Source organism: Ruditapes philippinarum, unplaced genomic scaffold (assembly GCF_026571515.1).
Source record: "Ruditapes philippinarum isolate M1 unplaced genomic scaffold, ASM2657151v2 ctg1344_1_1_1_1, whole genome shotgun sequence".
Taxonomy (NCBI): domain Eukaryota; kingdom Metazoa; phylum Mollusca; class Bivalvia; order Venerida; family Veneridae; genus Ruditapes; species Ruditapes philippinarum.
In genome coordinates, this window is record NW_026852520.1 from 54,735 (window position 1) to 82,400 (window position 27,666).

The window sequence follows — 27,666 nt, forward strand, 5'->3', positions numbered from 1 at the left end:
TATATGCAGACGTATTCCATTACGCAGATAAAATACAGTTCTCACTTAATAAAATATGATAATGACAGAAAATCATCCGGCTCAAATCAGGCTTACAATTATTTTTACATAAATAAGAAATCCTGAAAGTTTAAATGTAAACAAATATACATTCATAACAAGAGGGCCATGATGGCCCTGGATCGCTCACCTGACACAACCGCATCCAAGCAATGTCTTAAACAAGCATCATGACCAAGTTTGATGCGACTGAGTCAAACATGTGACCTCTAGTGTGTTATAAAGATTTTTCCATATTTGGGCAATTTGACCTAATTTTTGACTGGACACGACCCATATTCAAACTTGACCTAGAAATCATCAAAACAACCTTTCTGACCAATTTCCAGGAAATTTGGATCAAAACTGCAGCCACTAGAGTGTTAAAAAGATTTTTCTATTTTTAGCTCCTGTGACCTAGTTTTTGACCAGACATGACCAATCTTAGCACTTGACCCAGAAAACATCAAAACAACATTCTTGACAAATTTCCTGAATATTTGAATAAAAACTGCAGCCACTAGAGTGTAAACAAGCTTTTTCTATTTTTAACTCCTGTGACCTAGTTTTTGACCTGAGATGGCCCATCTTCGAACTTGACCTAGAAATCATCAAAACAACCTTCCTGACAAATTTCCAGAATATTTGAATCAATACTGCAGCCACTAGAGTGTTAACAAGCTTTTTCTATGTTTAGCTCCTGTGACCTAGTTTTTGACCGGAGATAACCCATCTTCGAACTTGACCTAGACATCATCAAAACAACCTTCCTGACAAATTTCAAGAATATTTAGATGAAAACTGCAGCCCCTAATGTGTTAACAAGCTTTTCTATTTTTAGCTCCTGTGACCTAGTTTTTGACCGGCATCTTCGAACTTGACTTAGATATCATCAAAACAACCTTCTTGACAAATTTCCAGAACATTTAGATGAAAACTGCAGCCATTAGAGTGTTAACAAGCTTTTTCTATTTTTAGCTCCTGTGACCTAGTTTTTGACCTGAGATGACCCATCTTCGAACTTGACCTAGAAATCATCAAAACAACCTTTCTGACAAATTTCCAGAATGTTTGGATGAAAACTGCAACCATTAGAGTGTTAACAAGCTTTTTCTATTTTTAGCTCCTGTGACCTAGTTTTTGACCAGACATGACCCATCTTCGAACTTGACCTAGAAATCATTAAAACAACCTTCCTGACAAATTTCCAGAATATTTAAATCAAAACTGCAGCCACTAGAGTGTTAACAAGCTTTTTCTATTTTTAGCTCCTGTGACCTAGTTTTTGACCGGTGAACACCCATCTTCGAACTTGACCTGAAAATCATCAAAACAACCTTCCTGACAAATTTCCAAAATATTTGGATGAAAACTGCAGCCACTAGAGTGTTAACAAGCTTTTTCTATTTTTAGCACCTGTGACCTAGTTTTTGACCGGACATGACCCATCTTCCAACTTGACCTAGATATCATCAAAACAACCTTCCTGACAAATTTCCAGAATATTTGGATGAGAACTGCAGCCACTAGAGTGTTAACAAGCTTTTTCTATTTTTAGCTCCTGTGACCTAGTTTTTGACCGGACATTACCCATCTTTAAACTTGACCTAGATATCATCAAAACAACCTTCCTGACAAATTTCAAGAATATTTGGATGAAAACTGCAGCCTATAGAGTGTTAACAAGCTTTTTCTATTTTTAGCTCCTGTGACCTAGTTTTTGACCAGACATGACCCATCTTCGAACTTGACCTAGATAAAATCAAAACAACCTTCCTGACAAATTTCCAAAATATTTGGATGAAAACTGCAGCCACTAGAGTGTTAACAAGCTTTTTCTATTTTTAGCTCCTGTGACCTAGTTTTTGACCGGAGATGACCCATCTTCGAACTTGACCTAGATATCATTAAAACAACCTTCCTGACAAATTTCCAGAATATTTGTATGAAAACTGCAGCCTCTAGAGTGTTAACAAGCTTTTTCTATTTTTAGCTCCTGTGACCTAGTTTTTGACCCGAGATAACCCATCTTCGAACTCGATCTGTATTTCATTGAGACAAACATTCTGACAAAGTTTGATGATGATCCAATCAAAACTGTGACTGCTAGACTGTTAACAACCCAATTGTTAGAGTGTTAACAAGCTTTTTCTATTTTTAGCTCGTGACCTAGTTTTTGACCAGAGATGACCCATCTTCGAACTTGACCTAGATATCATCAAAACAACCTTCCTGACAAATTTCCAGAATATTTGGATGAAAACTGCAGCCTCTAGAGTGTTAACAAGCTTTTTCTATTTTTAGCTCCTGTGACCTAGTTTTTGACCCGAGATAACCCATATTCGAACTCGATCTGTATTTCATTGAGACAAACATTCTGACAAAGTTTGATGATGATCCAATCAAAACTGTGACTGCTAGACTGTTAACAACCCAATTGTTAGAGTGTTAACAAGCTTTTTCTATTTTTAGCTCGTGACCTAGTTTTCGACCAGAGATGACTCATCTTCGAACTTGACCTAGATATCATCAAAACAACCTTCCTGACAAATTTCCAGAATATTTGGATGAAAACTGCAGCCTCTAGAGTGTTAACAAGCTTTTTCTATTTTTAGCTCCTGTGACCTAGTTTTTGACCCGAGATAACCCATCTTCGAACTCGATCTGTATTTCATTGAGACAAACATTCTGACAAAGTTTGATGATGATCCAATCAAAACTGTGACTGCTAGACTGTTAACAACCCAATTGTTGACGACGAACGACGCACAACGCACGACGCACGACGCACGACGACGGACGCCGGACATAGCCCCATCACTATACCTCACCATGACCACTTCGTGGTCAGGTGAGCTAAAAAGCCAGGCTGAAATACAAATAAGTAGTTCCAAAGTTCTGTGTCCGCCATTTTTAAACATGGAAAATGACAGAAGAAAGCGCCGTCTGAATCTTCCAATAATGTCTGTAGATATTCATTTTGTGATATATTATAGTAACTGTAAATGTTCCAAATTATTAGATATTCATCAGGAAATAAATCAGGGTCATCTGACCATTTTGTGGCGATAGTTATCTATCCTAATGTGATACTCTTCTTAAAAGAGAACTGTCAACAATGCTGATATTCAAGTTTTACGTTGTGTTTCATGGAATAAAGTCCATTTGTTAAAAAGGTAGCATTATTTGATAATTGTTAATACATTTTTAAGTAAGAACAGTTCATGATTTATAGAATTATGCACATGTTGATAATCTGTTGAAAGTATAACGTAAATTATCATGTAATTTGAAATGTCCAAAATAAGGGAGGTATTCCATTACAATACGTTTAAAATATTCAACTTAATGATAAGCATCTATAAAAAGATTCGGACTGATAAAAAGTACAATCAATATTCATATAATAATAATTATTACTTTTTATATGTTAAAGTGTTTCTTAAGAAAATGTCAACCAAATGTTACCAAGAAATCTGTTTGAACCAAATATCACCAAACAATTTAATATTATCAATACATAGATTATATCCTGAAATTTTTACACAAACTTTAAGCACACTGACTCTTGTATATCAGTATAAATATTCAACACAGGATAAGCCCTTTAAAATACTAAAATATAAAGCCCTTTTTCAATAAACTAAACTAAGCCTTTCAGTCAATTTTGTAGAAAATGGACAACTTGACAATAACATACCTGGTAAGAAAATCGAGCAATGTTTCACTATAATAAGTAAGGTATTGTGTACGAGCCCTGTCATCTGGAAACACTGGTCCATTCAGTGAAGCAAGCTGTGTCAGACATTGTATCGAGTGGGTCGCCATATCTGAATTATGACGGGCCTTTTGATGTATCTGTAAATATTAACAAAATACATTACATTACACGTCAAATTCTATGACTATGACCACTATCAAAGATTTGACATCTTTATTTCCAAAACATAAATAGAGGATAGTTAAATATAGAATTATTTGACTAAGGATAGTGTGTAAGTTTAATACTGAATTTTTTGACTGAGTTGAATAAAATTATATTATCCAAACCTCTGGCGAGCATATTATTTTATTCAACAAGTTCAATAAATTAAGTAATGAACTTACACAAATATAATATTCTATTTATCACAAACCCAAAAAATAAACTGTTTAAAGTGAAAAAAGTAACATTTTTCATTGTCAGGCAATTAGTCTCATTACAATATTTCCACATCGAACTATTTTTACGGAGTCACAAAAGCGGCAGGGTTATGTGATAAAGCTTGATAATGAAACTTTTTTTCAACTGATATTGATAACATTAGAATCCACTAACCATTACTAATGTCACATGAAGGAACAGTCATGCTGCTTCTCTTGACAACTGAACTGGTGGAATTAAATGGCCATTAATCCACTTCTATTTTGAAAAGAGCACAAAGATGTTAACAATACAGCTTTGATATGATAAATTCTTTTAGACTTCTCGTAAATTCAGGCAAGGTAAGAGAATAATGCACTCAGTGGGTAAGGGTTGACAATAATATTGCAAAAACTGAATCTTCTCTCTTAACCATTTAGGTACTAGTGCATCCATGCCATCTGATTTATTGTACTGTTTGCTATTCTGTTTATATCTTGAAATTTTCCCTAAAAATGCAGAATGGTTCGGTTCAGATTGAGCGATGAGCAGTCCATTTAAGATATTGAGTGTAGTAAGGTTTTAAGAATAAATAATAATTGTTACTCTACTGCACTGATCTAAAACTTCATAAAGTTGTTTACCCGGAATATAAGCTGTATCAAAGTCTGATCAAGTAAAGTTTCTCTCCACTTATCATGGGGTTTTAATGTCACACTCTGGTCTTTATCAAAATATCCCACATTTCTACGTACTATAATGTATGTTAAGGAATGGAAAAGTGTAAAATCACAGGATTTGTCTTTATCTTTTTGGTACTGTACTACGAAGAAAATATCTTCAGGAAATCTAAAATTTGTTGTCTATGAAAGTCTGACATCATTTGATTTATAAATTATATGATTGATGACTTTATTAAAGGATACACATGTTAGTTTTTGGTGTAAATTCCCAGCAGAGAACTTGTTCTGTAATGCCCAGGAATCTATTTAGGACAGCTGTTGTCTCTCGAGGCAGTGGTGACGGCTGTTTTTCTATTTCATTTAACACTTGAAGTGAGAACAGGAACACTTTCTGCAAGTCATTTTCCTGAAGAAAAAAATATAATCTAATTATTAACCTTCTCAACACTAGCAGTTATGATGATAGGTGTATGCAAGCGGTACAGAGTGGGGCAATTTTCTTTATATCCTAATCTCACTATATCTTGCTTGATGCTTAATTATAGCATTGTAACATTGAAATCTGTTAATTACATTTGATAATTTAATAAATACACAATGGTCATTTCCACATTCAAAGTAATGGAAATCTATGGAACAAATTAAATTGGACAAGGTAAGTTCATGAAAAAAAGTAGTCATATTATCATGTTATAATAAGTATAAGATAAAGGCTTACAAGATTAACAATTTAGTACCTTTTCACAAATTTCAAATCAAATTTCATTTTTGAAAGAAATGGTACAAAAAATAAAAGCGTAAATTAGAAAATGGGTCAAAGACAGAAAAGGCCGGGTTGCATATGTGTACAAAATATCATGAGGCTGTGATGTTTCTTAAATTTTCTACCATTGTCTGACCATTGATGTTGAAAATTTAACTTAGTTGGTAAACCTGAAAAGAATGAGCATCAGACCTGAAATGGAATCCCACAATATGGGACCACAGTCATGTCAATGCTGTGAACCACATATCAAGAGGCTGTGGTAAGAAGTTGTTGAGAAAACTGTTACGAAAATTTCCTACTATCTATTGATCATTAATTATGTCAAAATTTAACTAAATTGGCAAACAGGAAGTAGATGAGCGATAGACCTGAAATCAAATCGCACAGTATGGGACCACGTGATAATGCTGTATACAAAATATCAAAAGGCTGTGATAAGAATTTGCTGCGTAAACTGTTACGAAAATTTCCAACCATTAACCATTAATGACAAAAGTTAACTAAGTCGGCAAACAGGAAGTGGATGAGTGACAGACCTGAAATCGAATTCCACCGTATGGGACCATGTGTTAATGCTGTATACCAAATATCAAAAGGCTGTGATATATAGTTGCCAAGAAAACTGTTATGAAAATTTCCTATTGTTGACCATTAATGTTGAAAATTTAACTAAGTCGGCAAACAGGAAGTGGATGAGTGACAGACCTGAAATCAAATCCCACCGTATGGGACCATGTGTTAATGCTGTATACCAAATATCAAAAGGCTGTGATATATAGTTGCCAAGAAAACTGTTACGAAAATTTCCTATTGTTGACCATTAATGTTGAAAATTTAACTAAGTCAGCAAACAGGAAGTGGATGAGAGACAGACCTGAAATTGAATCCCACAGTATGGGACCATGTGTTGATGCTGTATACAAAATATCAAAAGGCTGTGATAAGTAGTTGCCAAGAAAACTGTTACGAAAATTTCCTACTATTGACCATTAATGTAGAAAATTTAACTAAGTCGGCAAACAGGAAGTGGATGAGTGACAGACCTGAAATCGAATCCCACGATATGATACCATGTGCTGATGCTGTATACCAAATATCAAAAGGCTGTGATAAGTAGTTGCTGAGAAAACTGTTACGAAAATTTCTTCCTACTGTATTCCTAGAAATCTTCGCGGATACAATATTTCGCGTTTTTTACAACGTCGTCATTTTCGCGGAGACAAACTTTCGCGGATATGTAGTAACCGCGAATTCCGCGAATGTTAAGTCACTACGGCCTAAATTACAGTTTTTGGAGGCTACGTTTTTGATGCATGACCTTGTCTGTTGGGTGCTTTGAATTATTTTATTTTTTTGACAAGTCGCGCCTAAAGCGCACCGTTACTCGATACATGTTCATCTATTGACTACTTTCATGTTTCCTTACCTTTTTCATTATGTGATTAAGTAAGATTTAGTCAGACCCGTTTTTATTCTCATTTGAATCATAACTGACTTTTTCTTCAAAATGTCGATACGTAATTTTTACACATTGTCGGGCTGTACATTGCTTTCATTATAACAACATAACAGTTGTTTATCAATATCGCTATTGTACTTTTAACAAAGGATTACACCTACTCCAAGCAAATAAAATCCAAGTCATTCAATGTTCACAAACTGTAAATGCGTTTGTCAACGCCCTGACTAACCGTCAATAAGCATGATAATTACTAATAATTGATATTTTCTTTTTCAGCGTGCAACTATTATCAATAACATACATAAATAATTCTTTACACATTTCTATAGCCCCTGTGTTTTTATGGGGTTTTTTTTGTATAAGTAGATTATAATAAATATTCTGCACTTTTTATCTTATATTTATTTGAAGCTAGAAATGTTCGCGGATTTGTTAAAAGTGACATATTCGTGGCTATTAAGATTCGCGGAATCATGCCTACCGCGAAAAGCGCTAACTTAAAATGCGCGAAATCTTTTCTAGAAATACAGTATTGGCCATTAATGTTGAAAATTTAACTAAGTCGGCAAACAGGAAGTAGATGAGCGACAGACCTGAAATCCAATCCCACAGTATGGGACCATGTGTTGATGCTGTATACCAAATATTAAAAGGCTGTGATCAGTAGTTGCTGAGAAAACTGTTACGAAAATTTCCTACCATTGACCATTAATGTTGAACATTTAACTAAGTCAGCAAACAGGAAGTAGATGAGCGACAGACCAGAAATCGAATCCCACGATATGAGACCATGTGTTGATGCTGTATACCAAATATCAAAAGGCTGTGATAGGTAGTTGTTGAGAAAACTGTTACGAAAATTTCTTACTATTGACCATTAATGTTGAAAATTTAACTAAGTCAGCAAACAGGAAGTAGATGAGCGACAGACCCGAAATCGAATCCCACAGTATGGGACCATGTGTTGATGCTGTATACCAAATATCAAAAGGCTTCGATAAGTAGTTGCTGAGAAAACTGTTACGAAATTTTTTTTTGCCCGCCCGCCGCCCAACATTCACCATACTATAACCCGGGTTTGCACCAGTGCAACCCGGCCAAAAAATTGATTAAGATAGGTTATGAAGCTTAAAGCTCCTATAAGTTTGGTGTTATGATTTTACCTCAAATGCTCTTTTACATTTGGTATGGAACTCCCAGGTAAAGCCCACACTACTGGTTCTACTAGAGCTAGAGTATTCATTCAACAAAGCTGTCAACATGGAACATGCTACTAATTGCTGAAATAATAAAATAAACAAAAATTTCATTTATGAACAGGAATAAGCATTTGTTTTGTTATAGATTTTTCACATTTTGTTATAGATTTTTAACAATCAATAAAAATTAATTTCATCATATCCAACATACTGTTTTATAGTGTCATAAAATCTGTATACAATTAGTTCACAAGGCAATTTTCTAGGTTTACTGATACGGATTGAGAAAGATCCATCAGACTTGAACATTCCCACATGATTATTTTATGTACCATGAGATTTTTCCTGATGAAACATTAAATCATCTGCTTTACTTGATATCACATGAAACAAACCTGTTACACCAGTAAAGACTATAGTTTACAGAATAAAGTGGTTCAGTCAATTATTTTTACCACTTAAACCTCACCAAATAAAGCAGATAACCCTTTAAATGCTAGCTGAAATAAAGTTTTGCCTATACCACCTAGGTAAAATCATGCAAGCCTGTGCATATATTTATACTGGGATCTCTAAAATAGGTTCCCACTTCACAGCAGGAATATGTAAGAAAGTCTTTAAGACATTGCTCATTGTCAGATGTAGAACATAGTGTAGATGTTATTACTGTAAGGGTGATTTCTGAGCCAACATTAACAAATGCAATTTCAGTTAATACACTCCAATACAATGCATGAAGCATCATAAACACAAGGAGCTGGTAACTTTATCTCACTCTGTAAAATTACTCAAGGCTTTTAAACTTGTGAATACAATCTGCCACCAACTTGATTTTAGCAATAATTTTTTTATAACATTTTAACTCAATCCAACAGAGCTTATAACAAAGCCTACCATTGTGACATTTCCACTACTAATAAGCTGAGTAACATCTTGGAAGAGGCCATCAAGCCGTGCTCCCTTTGGGTCCAACGTCCCTCTCTTCAATATAACAGCAACTGTCTGTAAAATCTGCTCTCTGACATAGCTTTGTAAGCTTAAATGAAAGATAAAGTATACAAGTTCAATATTGGTCACCTGTCAAAAGCTTTTAGGCAAATAAAATGAACAGGAATTGGGAAAGTAACTAAGCGAACTCCATACAATAGTACATTAGTGAGATAAAATAGGGGTTATAATTTATATCAACATCATCATATTCATATAATATTTAAGTTTCAAAGCAGAAAAAGCCAATCAAACAAATAAATGGTAAATAATAAGCTTTGCTGAAAGCAAATAAAGTGAAATTTGCCATTATATATAAAATATCTAGAAAAGCATTGAAATAGCGCATTTTTTATCGGGCTTTAAGTCGGTTTAAGATCGCTTTCTCAAATTAAAGAATCTAAGGCCTTTAGCAGAATTTGAACCCACAGCAGCAAGAGTCTCTTAGTCAGCAACCATAACCACTCGGCCAAGGGGGTCAAATCAAAATAATAGTATGAAAAGATAAGCCCTTCACATGCTGACTTTGTGTAATTGCTTAGCCCAGCTTTCAATTTGGAACATTCCATTGTATTATATTGATACACAGATGTGCAGGCTGTTTTGGCTCTATACTGGTGGAAAATGCTAATTCGTTTTGGTTTCTAACTGATTATGGGTTAAGAATTACTCGTACCTGATATGTTGAGTAATATATCTGAGGAGAAAAGCACGTAAAGATTCAATATCATCAGCAGCAAGTATTGACCACTCACGTAACACACTCTCTTGTATTGTTGTAGCTGCCTGGTACAGTACATAATCTGTCTTACATGTCTCTGTATCAATTATAACAACAACAACAATTATAATGAACCTTTACAAATTTTTCAGGATTAGAATTTAACATTTTTTCTACATGCAAAATTTTGCAAGTACAAGAAATTTTAACTCGCAAACCAATTGAAACCATAATATTTACTAGTATTTACTCATGTACAATGTATCAGTATTTGTCTATTGCTCAAATGCCATTTTGCATGTATTGTCTTTGGAGATTACATTTTCTGTAAAGTTTCATTTCTTTTTACATAGTAATAATATATTAATTGATTTTCATTCTACACTAGCCAAAGTTTGCAAATGTACAGAAATGTTACTGGCATTTTTCAATTATGAGTCTGCAAGTGCTAAATTTAAGCCCTGAATGACAATTGACAGACAAATATATGAATAAGTCAACAGATATTAAAATAAATAAATAAATCAAATGTTTCCAAACACCTTATTCTAGATGCAATGTCAAATATCCTAAATTTAGAAAAAAGTACCAGGCAACTATTTTGATTATCATAATGAATAACAAATTCACACAGATAAATGTGTACATGCTCTGATGCTCAAAAAGACATTTTATAACATCTTTACAAGTTCTGCAACATGAATTATGCTTAAATTCTTACCGAGAATAGTTTTGCAAATATTGTATGGCAGTTTTGTTTTTCTAAACTGGAGAATTACAGATTCAGCAGCTTGTCTTTGTTCATGAGTCACTAGATTAGGAGGTGCCTGAAAGAATACATTAACAACATAAACTTTTGCATCACTTTTTTCAGTTTATATATCTCAGAAATAATTGGGAATAACTGGTGTGGTGTTCCAATTGTGATAACAGCATGAGCTGCCAGTATATGATATAAAAGTTTAAAACCCAATTTGTAACATACACATTCCATACTGGGCATTTACAACACAAAATTATGATTATTATTTTTAGTCACACCTAAAGTTGTGAAGCACCAGAATTTTTAAGACCTTGCCTACGATAATGGTGAGTGTATGAATGTCAATAGACTAAAACCAAATGCCCACATAGTGTATTTGAGATTAACAGCTTGCCATATGTAGCAACAGACCTGGGGTAATCACTAATCGTAATCATCGATTTTTTAATTGATTACATGATTACACTGTAATCATCATGTAACTGATTACCTTGCTCAAAATTGATTACATTAATTGTAATTAATCAATTACAGCTTTAATTCAGTCTGTAATTATGATTACAATTTGATTGATGTTGATTACTTTCAGATTTTATATGAAACTATTGAAATTCAAATGATTTATTTCACATGTTACAGTTTAACTAAGGTAGTAAAATATCAAGTGTGACATTTTAAGATATCACTCACAATGAAGAAATAAGTTTTAATCCATACAGTTAACCAAATTCTAACTGAAAGATAGACATCATTGTTTAGCTGGTATTCTATCCAAACTGTCAAATCATTGGATTTATGATGTCTTTGAATTTCCTGAAGAAACATCTGTAAATGTGACAGCACAGTGCAAATTGTGCCCTTGGAAGATAAATGGATACACTAAGTCACATTCAAATTTCATTACCCACATAAAGGTATGTCAAATTTTGTTTCACATATTTTGGTTTAACCATGTTTTAAAAAGTTTCAAACAATGTAAATAACTTCTTTACTTTGCATATTCTAGAGTTTATGTCGGATGCATATTACCATATTTTAATTATATGCAACAGTTATTTTGTAAGGTGATAGACAATGTGTCTATATTATAGAGTGTTTGTAAAAAAAAATATGATAATTTCTGTGTAAAGTCTATTGTCTCTTTGAGTTCCCATAAAAAAATTTGTTTTGTTCACACCTGTTTTAACACCTGCATGCAGCATACTACAATTGACACTTTTCAAAATTTCTGTTGCAGAGAATTCATTATGAAACCTACACCAAGAAGACTGAGGACCATTCTTCATCGGCCCCTGTAAAACGTTTGTGTTGCGGGGTAAAATTTTCTGTCCTGATAGATGCAGTCTGACTGACAGACGGTTTCATGAACTTATGATGCTAAAGTGCAATGCTAAAATATGATAAAGTGATGTGACAGTAACTGAAAGTGTGTTAAATTGATGACTGTTGATGAGCTGGAAATCCTTCGTGTATATAATGTATATATAATGTATATATTAAAAAGCATGAAGAAACTTTTGTTTATAGTGATACATTGAATGTAATCAATTCTAAATCAATTACTTTCTTAAAGTAATTGTAATTTAATTAATTAGAGGGGCAAGTCTGAGTAATCAATTGTAATCAATTACAATAAAATCTGAAAGTAATTGTAAATAAAAGTAATTGTAATTAAATGTAATCATCCCCAGGTCTGTGTAGCAATCAACAACCTGAATACTGATTTGTAATTATCAGATAATTATCAAGATGGCGGGAGAAAAAGGAATTTTGTTGACCACATTTTTTACGATTTTAATTTGTACTACAATCAACTTTTATCAGAAAAACATCGTAAACTGTCAACGAACGATACACAATTCTTCAGGGATCCTTGTAAATGTAACATATCCGCAGATTGGACTTGTAAATCTGTTTGAAAGACTTTCGTACCTTTCGTACTCAACTGTCAAACTCGGAGGAAGTCATTTCGACCCAGACTCGAAACAAATTTTTAAACTTGATAAACATAATGTAACACTAAACTTTAGATCAGTGTTCATTTTCTGCTTGCTTCAGTGTGGCGATGTTCATCCTCACCCGGGTCCAGCTTCAGATAAACGTATTACTTCACGGAAAGGGAGACAACCCAAATATCCATGTACTAAATGTGAAAGAGGAGTTACCTCTCGTAGTAAAGCAGTAAGCTGTGATATTTGTCAACAGTGGACTCATATAAAATGTACCACCAGTATAACAGAAAAAGATTATGAATCCCTATGTAGAGGTGATGTTATATTTAACTTTACGTGTAATGGATGCACATTTACTGAACTTCCATTTTCACAAGATGCTCCTAATTTTAATGACTCTGAATTGTTGTTTACGACAAATTCAAATGAAACACAAAATCCTTCTGAAATAAGTCAAGATCATTTCCAGTGTTTCTTTCAAAAAGGACTGCATTTTATTAAAGTTATTGCGAGATCCTTACTTCCTAAAATATCGGAACTCCGGCTAATTGCACTAAAATCCAAAGCAGCTGTTATCTCAGTGTCAGAAACCTGGCTTGACTCTTCAGTACCTGATGGGGAAGTTAATGTTCCAAATTATTCAGTTATAAGGCGTGACCGCAACAGGAATGGAGGTGGAGTGTGCATGTTTGTACGTGACGACCTGGCGTTCAATATAAGAACAGACTTATCATGGGATGGCGAAGAAATCTTATTCCTGGAACTACTCTTGCCAAGAAACAAGCCTATCATTGTTGGGACTGTCTACAGACCTCCAAAACATTCTAGTTTTTAAACAGTTTTGAAAACATTTTAACTCATTTAAGAACAGATTGTGAAACTATAATTTTAGGTGATTTTAATATTTGTGTATTACATAAGACTGGTTCTTTTTACAAGTCTTATTACAATATTTTATGGCTTTTTAATTTAGAACAAATTATTTCAGAACCTACTAGAATTTGTAGTTCATCTATTAGTCTACTTGATCATATTCTATGTAATAACAAAGAAAAAATATCTCAGTCAGGAGTTATTCCTATGGGTCTGAGTGATCATATGCTTACTTTTTGCACAAGAAAAATAGTGAAAGTTCCTGCAAAGGAACATAATTATGTTAAAATCAGGTCTTTAAAAAATTATGATAAAACAGATTTTATTTCCAGATTAACAAATGCTGACTGGAGTACTTGTTTTTACTCTACTGATGTTAATACTGCATGGATTTCTTTTAAAAATGTGTTTACTAGTGTTTTAGACTCTGTGGCCCCAGTAAAGGAAGTAAGACTACGTAACCAGTCAGAGCCTTGGATTAACTCCGAAATACTAGATAGTATCAAAAAAAGAGACCCGTATTTATATGAATCCCGGACAATCCCCCTCCCGGACGATTCCCCTTCCATATTATTTTCACAACCCGGACATTTCCCCTCTCGTTATTTTAATAGGGTGGACTTTTCCCCTCCCGTTAATTTTATAGGACGGACAATTCCCCTCCCGTTATTTTAGCAGAGAGGACAATTCCCCTCCCGTTTTTTCACAGAGCGAAACGTGACATTATACGGCCCTTAATCATAGCCGCCACTGCGTATAAAAAAATCTATAACCATTCTTATTAAAGATAACAGTTTTTACTTTTAACAACAAATTGTTAAAGATCGGAACTTTTAAGAATCATTATTTCACAAAAGTGACATTATACCGCCTTTAATCATTGCCGCCGCTGCTTAAGATAAACAAACTGTCAATAAAAAAATCTTTAATCAATGCTGCCCTTAATTAAACGTGTCCTTGATTGCAAAACCAATTATTTATAATTATTTTACCGCTGCAGAAATGTATTGACGAAATAAAGATTATCTTAACAAAAAAATGCGCTTTGTTTTGTTTATATTCATGTCAATATAGAAAAGCAAAATGTATTTAAAGTCGATTAAAAATATCTTTCAAATAAACAATTATTTTATTATAACATATCTATGTTCAACAGCCATGGGAGGGAAATTGTCCGCTCTGACAACAGCGGGAGGGGAATTGTCCGCTCTGCTAAAATAACGGGAGGGGAATTGTCCGCCGTAAAAAAATAACGGGAGGGGAAATGTCCGGGTTGTGAAAAAACATTCAAATTTACTGGGAGGGGAATCGTCCGGGAGGGGAATTGTCCGGATACATATATATATATATATAGATATATTTAACTTTACGTGTAATGGATGCACATTTACTGAACTTCCATTTTCACAAGATGCTCCTAATTTTAATGACTCTGAATTGTTGTTTACGACAAATTCAAATGAAACACAAAATCCTTCTGAAATAAGTCAAGATCATTTCCAGTGTTTCTTTCAAAAAGGACTGCATTTTATTAAAGTTATTGCGAGATCCTTACTTCCTAAAATATCGGAACTCCGGCTAATTGCACTAAAATCCAAAGCAGCTCGTATCTCAGTGTCAGAAACCTGGCTCGACTCTTCAGTACCTGATGGGGAAGTTAATGTCCCAAATTATTTAGTTATAAGGCGTGACCGCAACAGGAATGGAGGTGGAGTGTGCATGTTTGTACGTGACGACCTGGCGTTCAATATAAGAACAGACTTATCATGGATGGCGAAGAAATCTTATTCCTGGAACTACTCTTGCCAAGAAACAAGCTTATCATTGTTGGGACTGTCTACAGAACTCCAAAACATTCTAGTTTTTTGTACAGTTTTGAAAACATTTTAACTCATTTAAGAACAGATTGTGAAACTATAATTTAAGGTGATTTTAATATTTGTGTATTACATAAGTCTGGTTCTTTTTACAAGTCTTATTACAATATTTTACGGCTTTTTAATTTAGAACAGGTTATTTCAGAACCTACCTGAATTTTTAGTTCATCTATTAGTCTACTTGATCATATTCTATGTAATAACAAAGAAAAAATATCTCAGTCAGGAGTTATTCCTATGGGTCTGAGTGATCATATGCTTACTTTTTGCACAAGAAAAATAGTGAAAGTTCCTGCAAAGGAACATAATTATGTTAAAATCAGGTCTTTAAAAAATTATGATAAAACAGATTTTATTTCCAGATTAACAAATGCTGACTGGAGTACTTGTTTTTACTCTACTGATGTTAATACTGCATGGATTTCTTTTAAAAATGTGTTTACTAGTGTTTTAGACTCTGTGGCCCCAGTAAAGGAAGTAAGACTACGTAACCAGTCAGAGCCTTGGATTAACTCCGAAATACTAGATAGTATCAAACAAAGAGACCCGTATTTATATGAATCCCGGACAATCCCCCTCCCGGACGATTCCCCTTCCATATTATTTTCACAACCCGGACATTTCCCCTCTCGTTATTTTAATAGGGTGGACTTTTCCCCTCCCGTTAATTTTATAGGACCGACAATTCCCCTCCCGTTATTTTAGCAGAGAGGACAATTCCCCTCCCGTTTTTTCACAGAGCGAAACGTGACATTTTATGGCCCTTAATCATAGCCGCCACTGCGTATAAAAAAATCTATAACCATTCTTATTAAAGATAACAGTTTTTACTTTTAACAACAAATTGTTAAAGATCGGAACTTTTAAGAATCATTATTTCACAAAAGTGACATTATACCGCCTTTAATCATTGCCGCCGCTGCTTAAGATAAACAAACTGTCAATAAAAAAATCTTTCATCAATGCTGCCCTTAATTAAACGTGTCCTTGATTGCAAAACCAATTATTTATAATTATTTTACCGCTGCAGAAATGTATTGACGAAATAAAGATTATCTTAACAAAAAAATGCGCTTTGTTTTGTTTATATTCATGTCAATATAGAAAAGCAAAATGTATTTAAAGTCGATTAAAAATATCTTTCAAATAAACAATTATTTTATTATAACATATCTATGTTCAACAGCCATGGGAGGGAAATTGTCCGCTCTGACAACAGCGGGAGGGGAATTGTCCGCTCTGCTAAAATAACGGGAGGGGAATTGTCCGCCGTAAAAAAATAACGGGAGGGGAAATGTCCGGGTTGTGAAAAAACATTCAAATTTACTGGGAGGGGAATCGTCCGGGAGGGGAATTGTCCGGATACCTATTTATATAGATACAAAAAGTATGGTGAAAGAGAGGATTATAAGATTTTTTGTAAGTTAAGGAATCAAATTCAAAGAGATATAAAGACTGCTAAGTCAGAATATTTTACTAACAAAATAGAGGAAAACAAATTTAATCCTAGCAAACTCTGGCAAAACTTAAAGACTTTTGGATATAAAAATGACCAGAAGAAATCTTCAAATATTGTATTATCAATTAATGGGGAAAACTGCCATGACGCTGATACTGTTTCAAATTATTTTAATGATTTTTTTACAAGTGTTGCTTCTAAACTTGTTGAGAAATTACCTTCAAGTAAAAAATTGTATGATTTAGGGTCTGAAAAGCTTTTCAATTTTTATTGTAAAAGAAATCCTGATAGTAATATTTCAAATTTACAACATGTATCTGAAAATTTTGTTTTTAAGGAACTATGCAACTTAAATGCTAGTAAAAGCACAGGATTAGATGGTATTCCTGCCCGATTTTTGAAGGATGGTTCTAGTGTTTTGAAAATACCAATTACTTACATTGTAAATCTATCTTTTTCTGAAGGTAAAGTACCAGATGAAATGAAGTTGGCTAGATAACCACTTTACAAGAAGAATAGTGTCCTAGAAGTTGGTAATTATAGGCCTGTCAGTATTTTAAGTGTAGTTTCAAAAATTTTAGAGAAAGCTGCTTATGTTCAACTTGAAACATTTTTGGTTTCCAATAATTTACTGTATGAACACCAGTCTGGTTTTAGAAGGTGTTATTCTACAGATAGCTGTATTATTCACTTACAAGATGTTATAAGAATTAATACTAGTAAAGGGCTATACACAGGTATGGTGATGCTTGACTTGCAAAAGGCGTTTGACACCATAGACCATGATATTCTTAGTGGAAAGTTAGAATTAATGGGTGTTCAGTCTATTTCCTGGTTCAGATCATATCTTTCAGAACGTTCACAAATTGTTAATATAGGAAATACTTACTCTAAATCAAACAGTGTGACCTGTGGCGTCCCCCAAGGTAGTATTCTAGGGCCGTTGCTTTTTCTGTGCTACGTAAATGATATGATTTTAAGTATTGATAATGATTGCAAGTTAATACTGTATGCAGATGACAGCACTATTTTATTCTCACATAAAGACCCGAATTTCATATCAGAAAAACTTGGGACAGCCCTAGAAAGCTGTTCAGAATGGCTTGTAGACAATAAGCTGTCACTCCACCTTGGTAAGACAGAATGTATGCTGTTTGGCCCCAAAAGAAAATTACAAAAGCAAGAACAATTTACTGTTACATGTAATGGTCATAGCATAAAGGGTACTAATTTAGTCAAGTATCTTGGTCTATATATCAATAGTGATTTATCTGGGGAAACTATTGTTAATAACATTATTTCTAAAGTGAATGCCAAGCTCAAATTTTTTTTACAGGCAGAGCAGACTTTTAGATACTAAAACAAAACAGCTTTTATGTTCAGCCTGATTCAGTGTCATTTTGACTACTCTTGTTCCTCTTGGTATGAAGGTTTATCAAAACATTTGAAAAGAAAGTTACAAATTACTCAGAGTAAGGTATTAAGATTTGTCCAAAACTTAACGCCCAGAACTTCTGTAACAGTGCATGAGTTTGAAAAATTAAATTGGTTAAATGTAGAAAACAGAGTCAAACAGTTAAGACTCAATCATATGTATAAGATTTTTTTACAAAAAAGAGTCCATCATACCTTAGAGCCGACTTTAGATGTTGTGCTGATGCAAGATTTTACAAAACTAGATCAAGCAATTTTAATTTTATTGTCCCCCAGTGTAATTCTGTGATGAAACAGACCTTTTATTATAATGGAATTAAAGACTGGAATGATCTGCCAGAATATATAAAATCCATTAATAATTTTGTGCAGGGAATTCCCCAGGCGCTTTTAGCGCATCGGCACCGATGCGCTAAAATTTCAGAACAAGAAATCCCGATGCGCTTAAAATTATCACAGCGCTTTAAAAAATGACCGATATTCCTTTTTATTGTGTCTATAAGTTAACCCCAATTAGCCAAATAAACAAGCCAATATACATGTCCTGTGTAGATAATTACCTGAGGCGTATACACAACCCGATACACTGATTGCCTTTAGACTGTGTGACGTCACAGACACCTGTCATCGATGTCTGCAGACGACTGTTGGTGCACTTTCAGGTGTTGTCAAATACCGTGTATTGAGATGGGTGCAATTTAATCGCGGCATGTGTGATATTTACATGTTTCAGGTAGGTGTAATAACTTTTATTGTTTTGATAATATAATTGGCATTAATTGACATGCGATATAACAGTTTGATATTTAGGGATGAATGGGTTAATTGTCTTGATATAAGTGTAATGTTCAATTTCATCTTTCACTTTCTTGTGATCGTTACGTCTAAGCAGTACTGTAGTAAAATAATATGTCTAACATGAATAAGGGAAGCCTAGTTCACTATCAATTTTAAGAGTTTTTTTTGTGAGCAATGTCGTTGAAACTGTCAGGATCATTTTGCTTTTTACTATATACATGATAATCATATTTTACTTGGATTAAACTGCATAGATATTCAGAAATAAATTTGGTTGATGGCTACTTTAACATTGAAAACATTTACGACTGTTCATTATCAACTTGCAACTGAGTGAAAACAACAACAAAAACTTTACATCAACAATCCCACTTAGTGACAGCCAATTGGTCATTTTGTTTTTTAATTAAAAATATCTTGTAATCTGTTTCTGTTCACTGAATCCCCAAAATGAAAAAAATATTAACTTTGCAGGCCCTCTTTAATCGAGCCTGTTCATGGATGGCTTTGTGAAGTGCAATCTACTGTCCTACCCCTTAGCATTGGTTTGTCAGGACATACAGGAGCTGGCCAGGCACTTTGGTGTAGACATGGAGCAGTGCCGCAGCCACTGGCACCAGGTACGTGCCAGTCTAGAGGTGACTGATCAGTCAGCCGACCAGACCATGACCTGGATTACTGGCAACCTTTCTACCAGTCATCCAGCTCTTTACAGAATTGCTGCTGTGGGTCTCCTCCTCCCAACCTCTACTGCAGGTAATTATTATTAAATTCATTCACTCTTGATCATTAATGAAATTCCAATGACAGTTGCAGATGTCTAACACTTTGCTAGAAGTTTTTTAACATTTCAAATATAAATTTTTTTACTTAGTTAAGTTTAAACAGGCTGGAAGTTTTAAATTTTCAAAAATTCACAGCAAACAAACAAACAATATAAATAAAAGACATTAGGTTAACATTAATGATTACTTTCATTTATTAATTTCAGATTGTGAGCGAGGATTCAGCTGCCTGAAGAGAGTTAAGACTGAAAACAGGAATTTTCTCTCTGTTAAAGTTCTAAACTATCTTCTTGCCGTCTCCCTTCAAGGACCCCCATTAGAATCTTTCAACTTTGAGAAGGCAGTCAATGCATGGAAGGACAACAAACCTAGAAGACAGGCCCACTTTTAATGATGTTAATATAGAAAAAAAAACTGAAATATACTCATTTAAATGGGACACACACATACATATAAATGTTGGTCACATGTTGTGAACTTGTGTTTATATATAATTGTTTATTTATTTGAATTGTTGGAAATGGAAAAAGTAAATAATAAAACTTAAGAAAATGTTTAACAAGTGAAAAGCTTTCATTATTTGTTTTAAAACAGTTCACAGCAGTATCTTGACACCTTAAATGGCAAAAATTTTCGGCACGCGGTATCGGGGTCAAGACCCCCTCCCGCACCCACCCCCGTCTAATTAAAAAAATGTAGCGCTTAAAAAAAATCCTGGGAAATTCCCTGTTGTGCAATACAAAAAATCTGTTAAAAAGTACCTACTAGAAAGTTATAAAAGTCTTTCAGAAGATATATATGTGTACAACTAATGTGTTAAGCACTGTGATCAAATATATTTTGACCAAAGTTAGTTAGTTTAGTTTTTTATCTTGTTGTTTTTTGTTTGTTTTTTTAGGGGGGGGGGAGGGTTAAAACTATGTTGTTTTTTTTTTATTTCTATTGACCCCATTGGAAATAAGCATTTAGCTTAATGGGCTATCCATAGGTGCATAGTACCTCTTATTTTATTTTTTATGAAAAAAGTGTGCTCTTTTATGCTGTTTTATGATCTCATTTTCTATATATGATTTATATATGTTATCTCTTAACAGTATGATTTTATATTTTGTATCATGTGCTATGTTCCTAAAATGTATAAATAAAATAAATTATCCGAAATCTTCGTCCGATTACTATACCACTTCAGAAGATTTAATTTAATAATGAATTGGTTTTAACTCTTGAGATCAAAATAGAAAGAACCTAAACATAAAGAGGCAATATTTTTTAAATATTTTAGGTCAAATAAGGGTGTGTAAGTGCCAAAAAAATAAAGAAAACATAAAAAGAACAAAACAGACAAAAACAGTTCTCAAATAGTTTCACAAGTGACGTGTAAATCTGTCAAGATCAAAACAGCTCAAATGTTATTCTTCACGTCAGTTTTTATGTATTCGTGAAGGTAGGATAAAGCTGGAGTCGTACCAGTACAATTTGAGAAGCATTTTCAAGTTCTCTAACGATTTGGTCCTCCATGTCGTTTTCCCGGTAACACCGGTTCGTAATTATTCCAAAGAAATAAATGTACCACACATTTTTTTTCAAATACGAAAAAGAAAAATCGATTCGTGAGGGGAAGGAATGGAAGATGCACCTCAATTTTCTTTTGATAATGAGAACTTAGAAATAGCACTACACATGATTTTTCTTATCTATTTATACAAGTTATGGAGAATGGTAAATTTGGTATAACTAGAAAACGTCTTATTGATCAAGCAAAGAAGTCCACGCCCCCCTAGCACCGGCTTAAGCAAAAGCTTATCATTTAAACACAAAAATGGTGAAATTTTGAATTTAGAAACATCCGCATATGTGTTCATACGGCGGTTATCATGGAACCTTTAATATGACACAGTAGTGCCATCCCATGAAAAGCGGCGTATGGTCCCCAAGTAAAAGAATGCGTGTGCCCTAAAGAGAAAACAAATACGATTTAATACAACATTGTAATTGTCTATGTTTAAAAAATTGAACGAAGTGTATAAATCTAGTTAAATTGTTAATGTTTCCAAACGTTATTCGATTAACCTCGGGAAAACATATCTATAACATGTGCTGTACCATTGTTATTACTTCAAAATAAAGGCATTTGATTAAAATATATCATCATTCGTCATTATTTAAGCAATGTATTCACATACAAGTTTACGTATGTATACATGTAGATGTCTTCATCAAAATTAAAATTTACCTTGTTTTGATCTTAAAGCTCCAAAAACCACGTAAAATCCACTTATATAATAAGGCAGACTGGGACGGTCTTAGGTTACATATGTCCAACCTTCATGATTCTCTTGCCAGGTCAAAAAGTTACTCCAACAAATCAGTGGAAGAGTTATGGCAAACAATCTCCAGGGTCAATACTTTCATCCCATCAAAATGGTCATCCTCCAAAAATAAACTCCCCTGGATCAAGGTCAACCTCAAACGTCTATATAGGAAAAGGGACAAAGCCTACAAGCAGTACAAGGGCCATAACTCAAATAAATCTAGAGAAAAATATCTCAGCATTAAACATCTCTGCAGAAAAGAAACTAAGTTAGCCTATCAAAATTACTTGGAAGATATACTAAACATTAACAACAACATCTCTGAAGAACATGAACAAACACAAACCAGACCAAACACCAAAAAGCTATATTCACTATTAAAACACTCAAAACAAGACTTCTTTGGCATTGACTCACTGAAAAAACACAATAAACTGTATACATCAGATCAAGACAAGGCAACAGTACTAAATGAACAATTTCAATCAGTTTTCACTTCTAAATCCCCTGTTTCTCTTAAATTCCTTGCTGATATGAAGGTACAGGATCAGGCAGATACAGGTAGAGAGGTTCCCCACACATCATTTAGCCCCCATAACCCCATGTGTGATATTGTTATCTCTGTAAAAGGTGTTGAGAAGCTATTAAAAAACCTAAACCCCCATAAGGCTGCAGGACCTGACCAAATTAGACCCATTGTGCTGAAAAATAACAGTAAAGAATTAGCCCCTATAGTGTCCAAACTTTTCCAAAAATCACTGCAGTCCAGCACTCTACCAGACATCTGGAAAACGGCAAATGTGGCCCCTGTCTTTAAAAAAGGTAGCAAGTCAGACCCAGCCAACTATCGCCCTATCTCTCTTACCTGTATCTTGTGTAAAACCCTGGAACACATTGTCTCCTCCAGTATAACAAAGCACTTTACTAGATCAAACTTGTTCTATGAATTGCAGCATGGTTTCCGAGAAAAAGGTCATGCCAATCCCAACTATTAATGCTTATAGATGATATCCTACAGTCAGTAAATCAGAGAAGCCAAGTAGACTTAATCCTTCTTGACTTCTCTAAGGCCTTTGATATGGTCAACCATGAAAAACTTCTGTATAAGCTGCATTTCTACGGTATAAGGGGTCAAACTCTTAAATGGATCAAAGGTTTTCTTGACAACAGGTCACAGTCCGTGGTGGTAAATGGCTCCACATCCAGCTCCATACCAGTCTCCTCCGGTGTTCCCCAGGGCTCGGTCCTCGGACCTCTCTTATTTCTTATATACATCAATGACCTTCCTGAATATGTCCAATCCTCTAAAGTCCGCCTATTTGCTGATGACACGGCCATCTATCTATCTCTGACTGTCGCTTCTCATTCTAGCTTACTGCAACATGACTTACACCAACTTGAACAATGGGAGACAAAATGGGACATGCAATTTAATCCATCAAAATGCCAGGTTATCCAAATCACAAAACGAAAAACAGTCATTCCAACACAATACCTTCTACATAACACCACATTAGAAACAGTTCCATCTGCAAAATACCTTGGCATTACAATATCAAATGATCTAACATGGAACAAACACATAAACAACATCACAACAAAGGCAAATCAAACACTTGGTTTTCTACGCCGAAACATCAAGGTTCATTCAGAAAGGTTAAAGTCAACTGCATACAAGACACTTGTCAGGCCCCAGCTCGAGTATAGCTCCACGGTCTGGTCCCCCTACACAGGAACTCTCATTGACCAGATAGAGTCCGTCCAGAGAAGGGCTGCTAGGTGGGTCAAACATGACTTTGGCCGTATGTCGAGTGTCACTGACATGTTGACTTCCCTTCAATGGAGGCGCCTTGACCTTCGGCGCATTGACCAACGCCTGGTCATGTTTCACAACAGCTTGCATGACCAGGTGGCTATCCCTTTCCCAAAATATATCGTCCCTCTAACAAGATCATCAAGAACATCCCATCCCCATGCATTCCAACAAGTCCAAACTAAAACTGATTACTATAAATATTCATTTTTCCCAAGAACAATAGTCCACTGGAATGCTTTACCACCCGATATCATGAACTTGTCTGGCCCCGAGTTCAGTCTGGCTGTAAGCCGGATTGAACATACGTCTCCCTAAAATACCTTCTCTATTTTTAACCTGTTTTTAACAATATACTCATTTCCATTACTTTTATTTACTTTTATTTCAGCTCTTTTACTAACATTCTTGTCAGTTGACGCGCGTCAAGTCTAGGTCCCCAGCAGGGGTTTGACTATATGGAAGATAGATAGATAGATAAATTGCAAACGTATACAGATTGTTAGATACATGTAGCTTTATCCAATTTTCAAATGTCATGGAGTTCTGGAGATATTTCTAGAATCATTTACAGTTGCAATGGAGATATCTCTAAAAGCATCTAAAGTTGCTATCATTGGCTAGCCCAGAATATAGATCTATCTTATTTGTTTCATTCTTTTCTTAAGTATAAATGATTTTTATAATGCTTTATTTTAATATTGTTATATTTAATTCTAGTTCTACTTCTTCATCGATTCCAGTACATGTAAGTTTCGTTCGGTGTATTCGGGGCATTCCAATACCCTGCGATTCTTACTCAGCTGTATTTATTCACCCATGACCGGTTTAAACCCTCCAGTACAAGGCCGTGCTCTACAGTTTGATTGTATAGCGCAGTAAAGATTTTATATATGACTTGTTTGTACACTACTGTTATTGCCCTCCACGTTTTCTTTTCAATATCCCATTTTTGTATTTATTTTTAATATTGTATGGTGCACTCAGTGTGTATGCTAATCACTTTCATTTGCCTCCTCCATACCCATTCCTAGTGTCCTTTCCGTTTGTTAGGCTTTTTATTCTGTTTGGCTGGATGTTTTCGTGGCTGTGAACGTCGCATTTTACATTGACATGACTTTAATTCACTAAATGTATGACTACATGTTTACTGGGGTAAAGCCAATAACAACTGAAACGACAGTCGAATGTAAATAGCTGTCTCGAATTAAAAATAGATAAACAGCGATGTTAAAATAAGATACTAAACTAGTAATTTATGTTACATAAATACCAGCAATCGTAAGAGATACTCTTACTTTATAAAAGATAAAAAGAAACATGCTATTTGCATTATAAAAAATACTTTCTACCACATAATTATAAGTATACTTCCGTACAATAGAATATATTTGTCTAAAAATATTATGACTGTTTCAGAAATGTTTATAGGATAAATATATGAGTTTTAATTCATTTTAATTAGTAAGTGATCATCAGAATTGTTAAAATTAATACCTTCAGAAACGTTTGCAACTTATATTAATCTTCAACAAGTTATGGTGCTATATTAGGAACTGATTTTACATTTATTTCAAGTTAGAATTCAATCAAATAAAGTTATATTTTGAATGGTATTGATTATCTCTAACGAAAAAGTTACTTGATGCACTTGAAGGGGCCCGAATTATGAGTATAAATGTTCATAATTTGAATGTATTTACATGTACATGTATTTTCATTTAGAACTGCATTTGAATAACTCTTGCCTTATTTTTTTTGTGTAGGCGATTTGATCATTTCACGCCATCGAATCCAACACTCATATCATAAATAACAAAACATAAATATTTATTATTGTCATTAAATAGTACATACACACTTTTAGCCATACAAGCAATGGTACATAATGATTGAAAGCAAAAATATGAAACAGTGTGAATTTCTTTTCAGAGGAGAAGCTTTAGGCAATTATTTTCTAATACAAATATGTAAATATAAAAATGTAAAAAAGAGATTGTTTACATTAGTTTATACCAAAACTGACAAATACAACATTAAACATACAATTATATTTTAATTAAAATACATGTACTCGTATATAAAAGACTGTGTAATGTGTAATAAAATGTTAACATATGACTAAAGAACTATTTTGATTTGATCTAATTTGAAAAGCATAGCTGTATTTTCAATATATTTAATTGATTTGCTTGACATAAGATTTTAGGATAGTTGACCAATTACAAAAATTCTGTATGTCTGCCTGTCTGTCTGTATGTGCATGTGCGTGCGTGCGTGCCTTTTTTGTTTCTATTTATCATTTATTTTTGTATTTTTGTTGTTGCGTTTTTTGTAAATAAAGTAAAATATTTTTTTAGAAGTCTGATATGAATTATAATGATATGAACTCTAGCTAACTACAGTATTGAATCTAACCCAATATTTAAGCTTCCTTCTGAAATGGTATTCTATTGCTGATGATATTATTTACGTCATTATCACGCCAAGTGTCAGTTGCTTATTGCGGCTAAAACATTATTATGCTTAAATGGGATAACATTGAAGTCGGAAGCTGTTACCGGCTTTAAAAAAAGAGAGATCATGGGTTCGAGCCCTAATCGGGTCACGGCCATGTTTTTCGTATGACGCCAGAACTGGTTGGTTCCAGGAAGCGGAATATTTAGAAGACAAAATCTGTAGCTGATAAAATTTGCATATGGTTGGTTGTTTTAATATCCAATCAAAATGTGATTTATGAAATCGATCGGCGTGACTTTTCTTTGTCAGCATTAACTTAAGATTTCTTTTTTTTTTCTGTTTCTTTATTTTTGTAACTTCGTTTCAGTCATGTGTCATCTATCATTCTCCGTTTTACATATCAATTACTCTTTTTTTCTGTTCGTATGTTTATAATATCCATTGTTACAAGATTTGTGAATATGTACATTACTTATTATTGCTAAATCAACGCTAACGTAATATCTGAGTAAAATACGTGAAGCTGGAGGTAAACTGTACGGCTGGTGGGACAAATATATAGATACCTTTCAGTTTCATTTATGTGCATTTGACATCCAAAAATCAACTGAACGAAAAGTAAAATGCAGATGTTTTCATGCATGTCTCACGTGCAAAATATAAATAAAATAATCCGTATTGAACAAATATATTAATTTTATTTCGGCATGCAAAATGTGAAGATACGATATTTAAAAGCGTTTATGTGTTACTTATGTTTCGGTTAAAAGAATTCCAACCATACGCCAATTTTAGGATTTGCAGAAGCGAGATTTTTTTTTGTTGTTTTGTCATTTTCTTTGAGTTTGACGATTGTTTATGTTTTCCTTTCGTACACATTTAATGTCTGATGAATGAATCTTGAAATTGTTTACTTTGCTATAAGGATTGTTATTGCATGTTTACAAAAGAATTGACAAAAAGTGAATACAACACAGGCGGTGGTGAATAAGATTGTGCTGCACATTGCAAACGGTGGGTCCTATTCCAAAAATGACTGTTTTGGGCATTCAACTTAACACAACATACTTATTTTATATTTGATTAGAACCGTTTTGAAACAAGGGCTATAATTTGAACATTTTTTTTGTGTGAAAATGTTTCATGCTTAATACCTAAGC

At 33.9% G+C, this 27,666-nt stretch overlaps 2 protein-coding genes across 2 annotated transcripts in view; one reads left to right on the forward strand and one right to left on the reverse strand.

The window, feature by feature from the left end:
• Window positions 1-21,499, reverse strand: part of LOC132715634 (exportin-4-like) — a 39,653-nt gene extending 18,154 nt beyond the window's left edge. Inside the window, exons 1-8 of the mRNA XM_060698670.1 lie at window positions 21,389-21,499; window positions 10,702-10,807; window positions 9,936-10,077; window positions 9,167-9,308; window positions 8,237-8,353; window positions 5,089-5,251; window positions 4,807-4,916; window positions 3,740-3,897 (exon numbers count right to left, since the gene is read on the reverse strand). Coding sequence (XP_060554653.1) covers window positions 3,740-3,897; window positions 4,807-4,916; window positions 5,089-5,251; window positions 8,237-8,353; window positions 9,167-9,308; window positions 9,936-10,077; window positions 10,702-10,807; window positions 21,389-21,439 — 989 coding nt within the window. The 5' untranslated portion in view covers window positions 21,440-21,499. The remainder of the gene's footprint in view (window positions 1-3,739; window positions 3,898-4,806; window positions 4,917-5,088; window positions 5,252-8,236; window positions 8,354-9,166; window positions 9,309-9,935; window positions 10,078-10,701; window positions 10,808-21,388) is intronic.
• On the forward strand, window positions 18,784-20,422 carry LOC132715602 (uncharacterized). Its single transcript, XM_060698622.1, has 3 exons — window positions 18,784-19,071; window positions 19,611-19,892; window positions 20,128-20,422. The coding sequence occupies exons 2-3, from the start codon at window positions 19,634-19,636 to the stop codon at window positions 20,310-20,312; spliced, it is 444 nt and encodes a 147-aa protein (XP_060554605.1). The 5' UTR covers window positions 18,784-19,071; window positions 19,611-19,633; the 3' UTR covers window positions 20,313-20,422.
• Window positions 21,500-27,666: the final 6,167 nt, after the last annotated feature.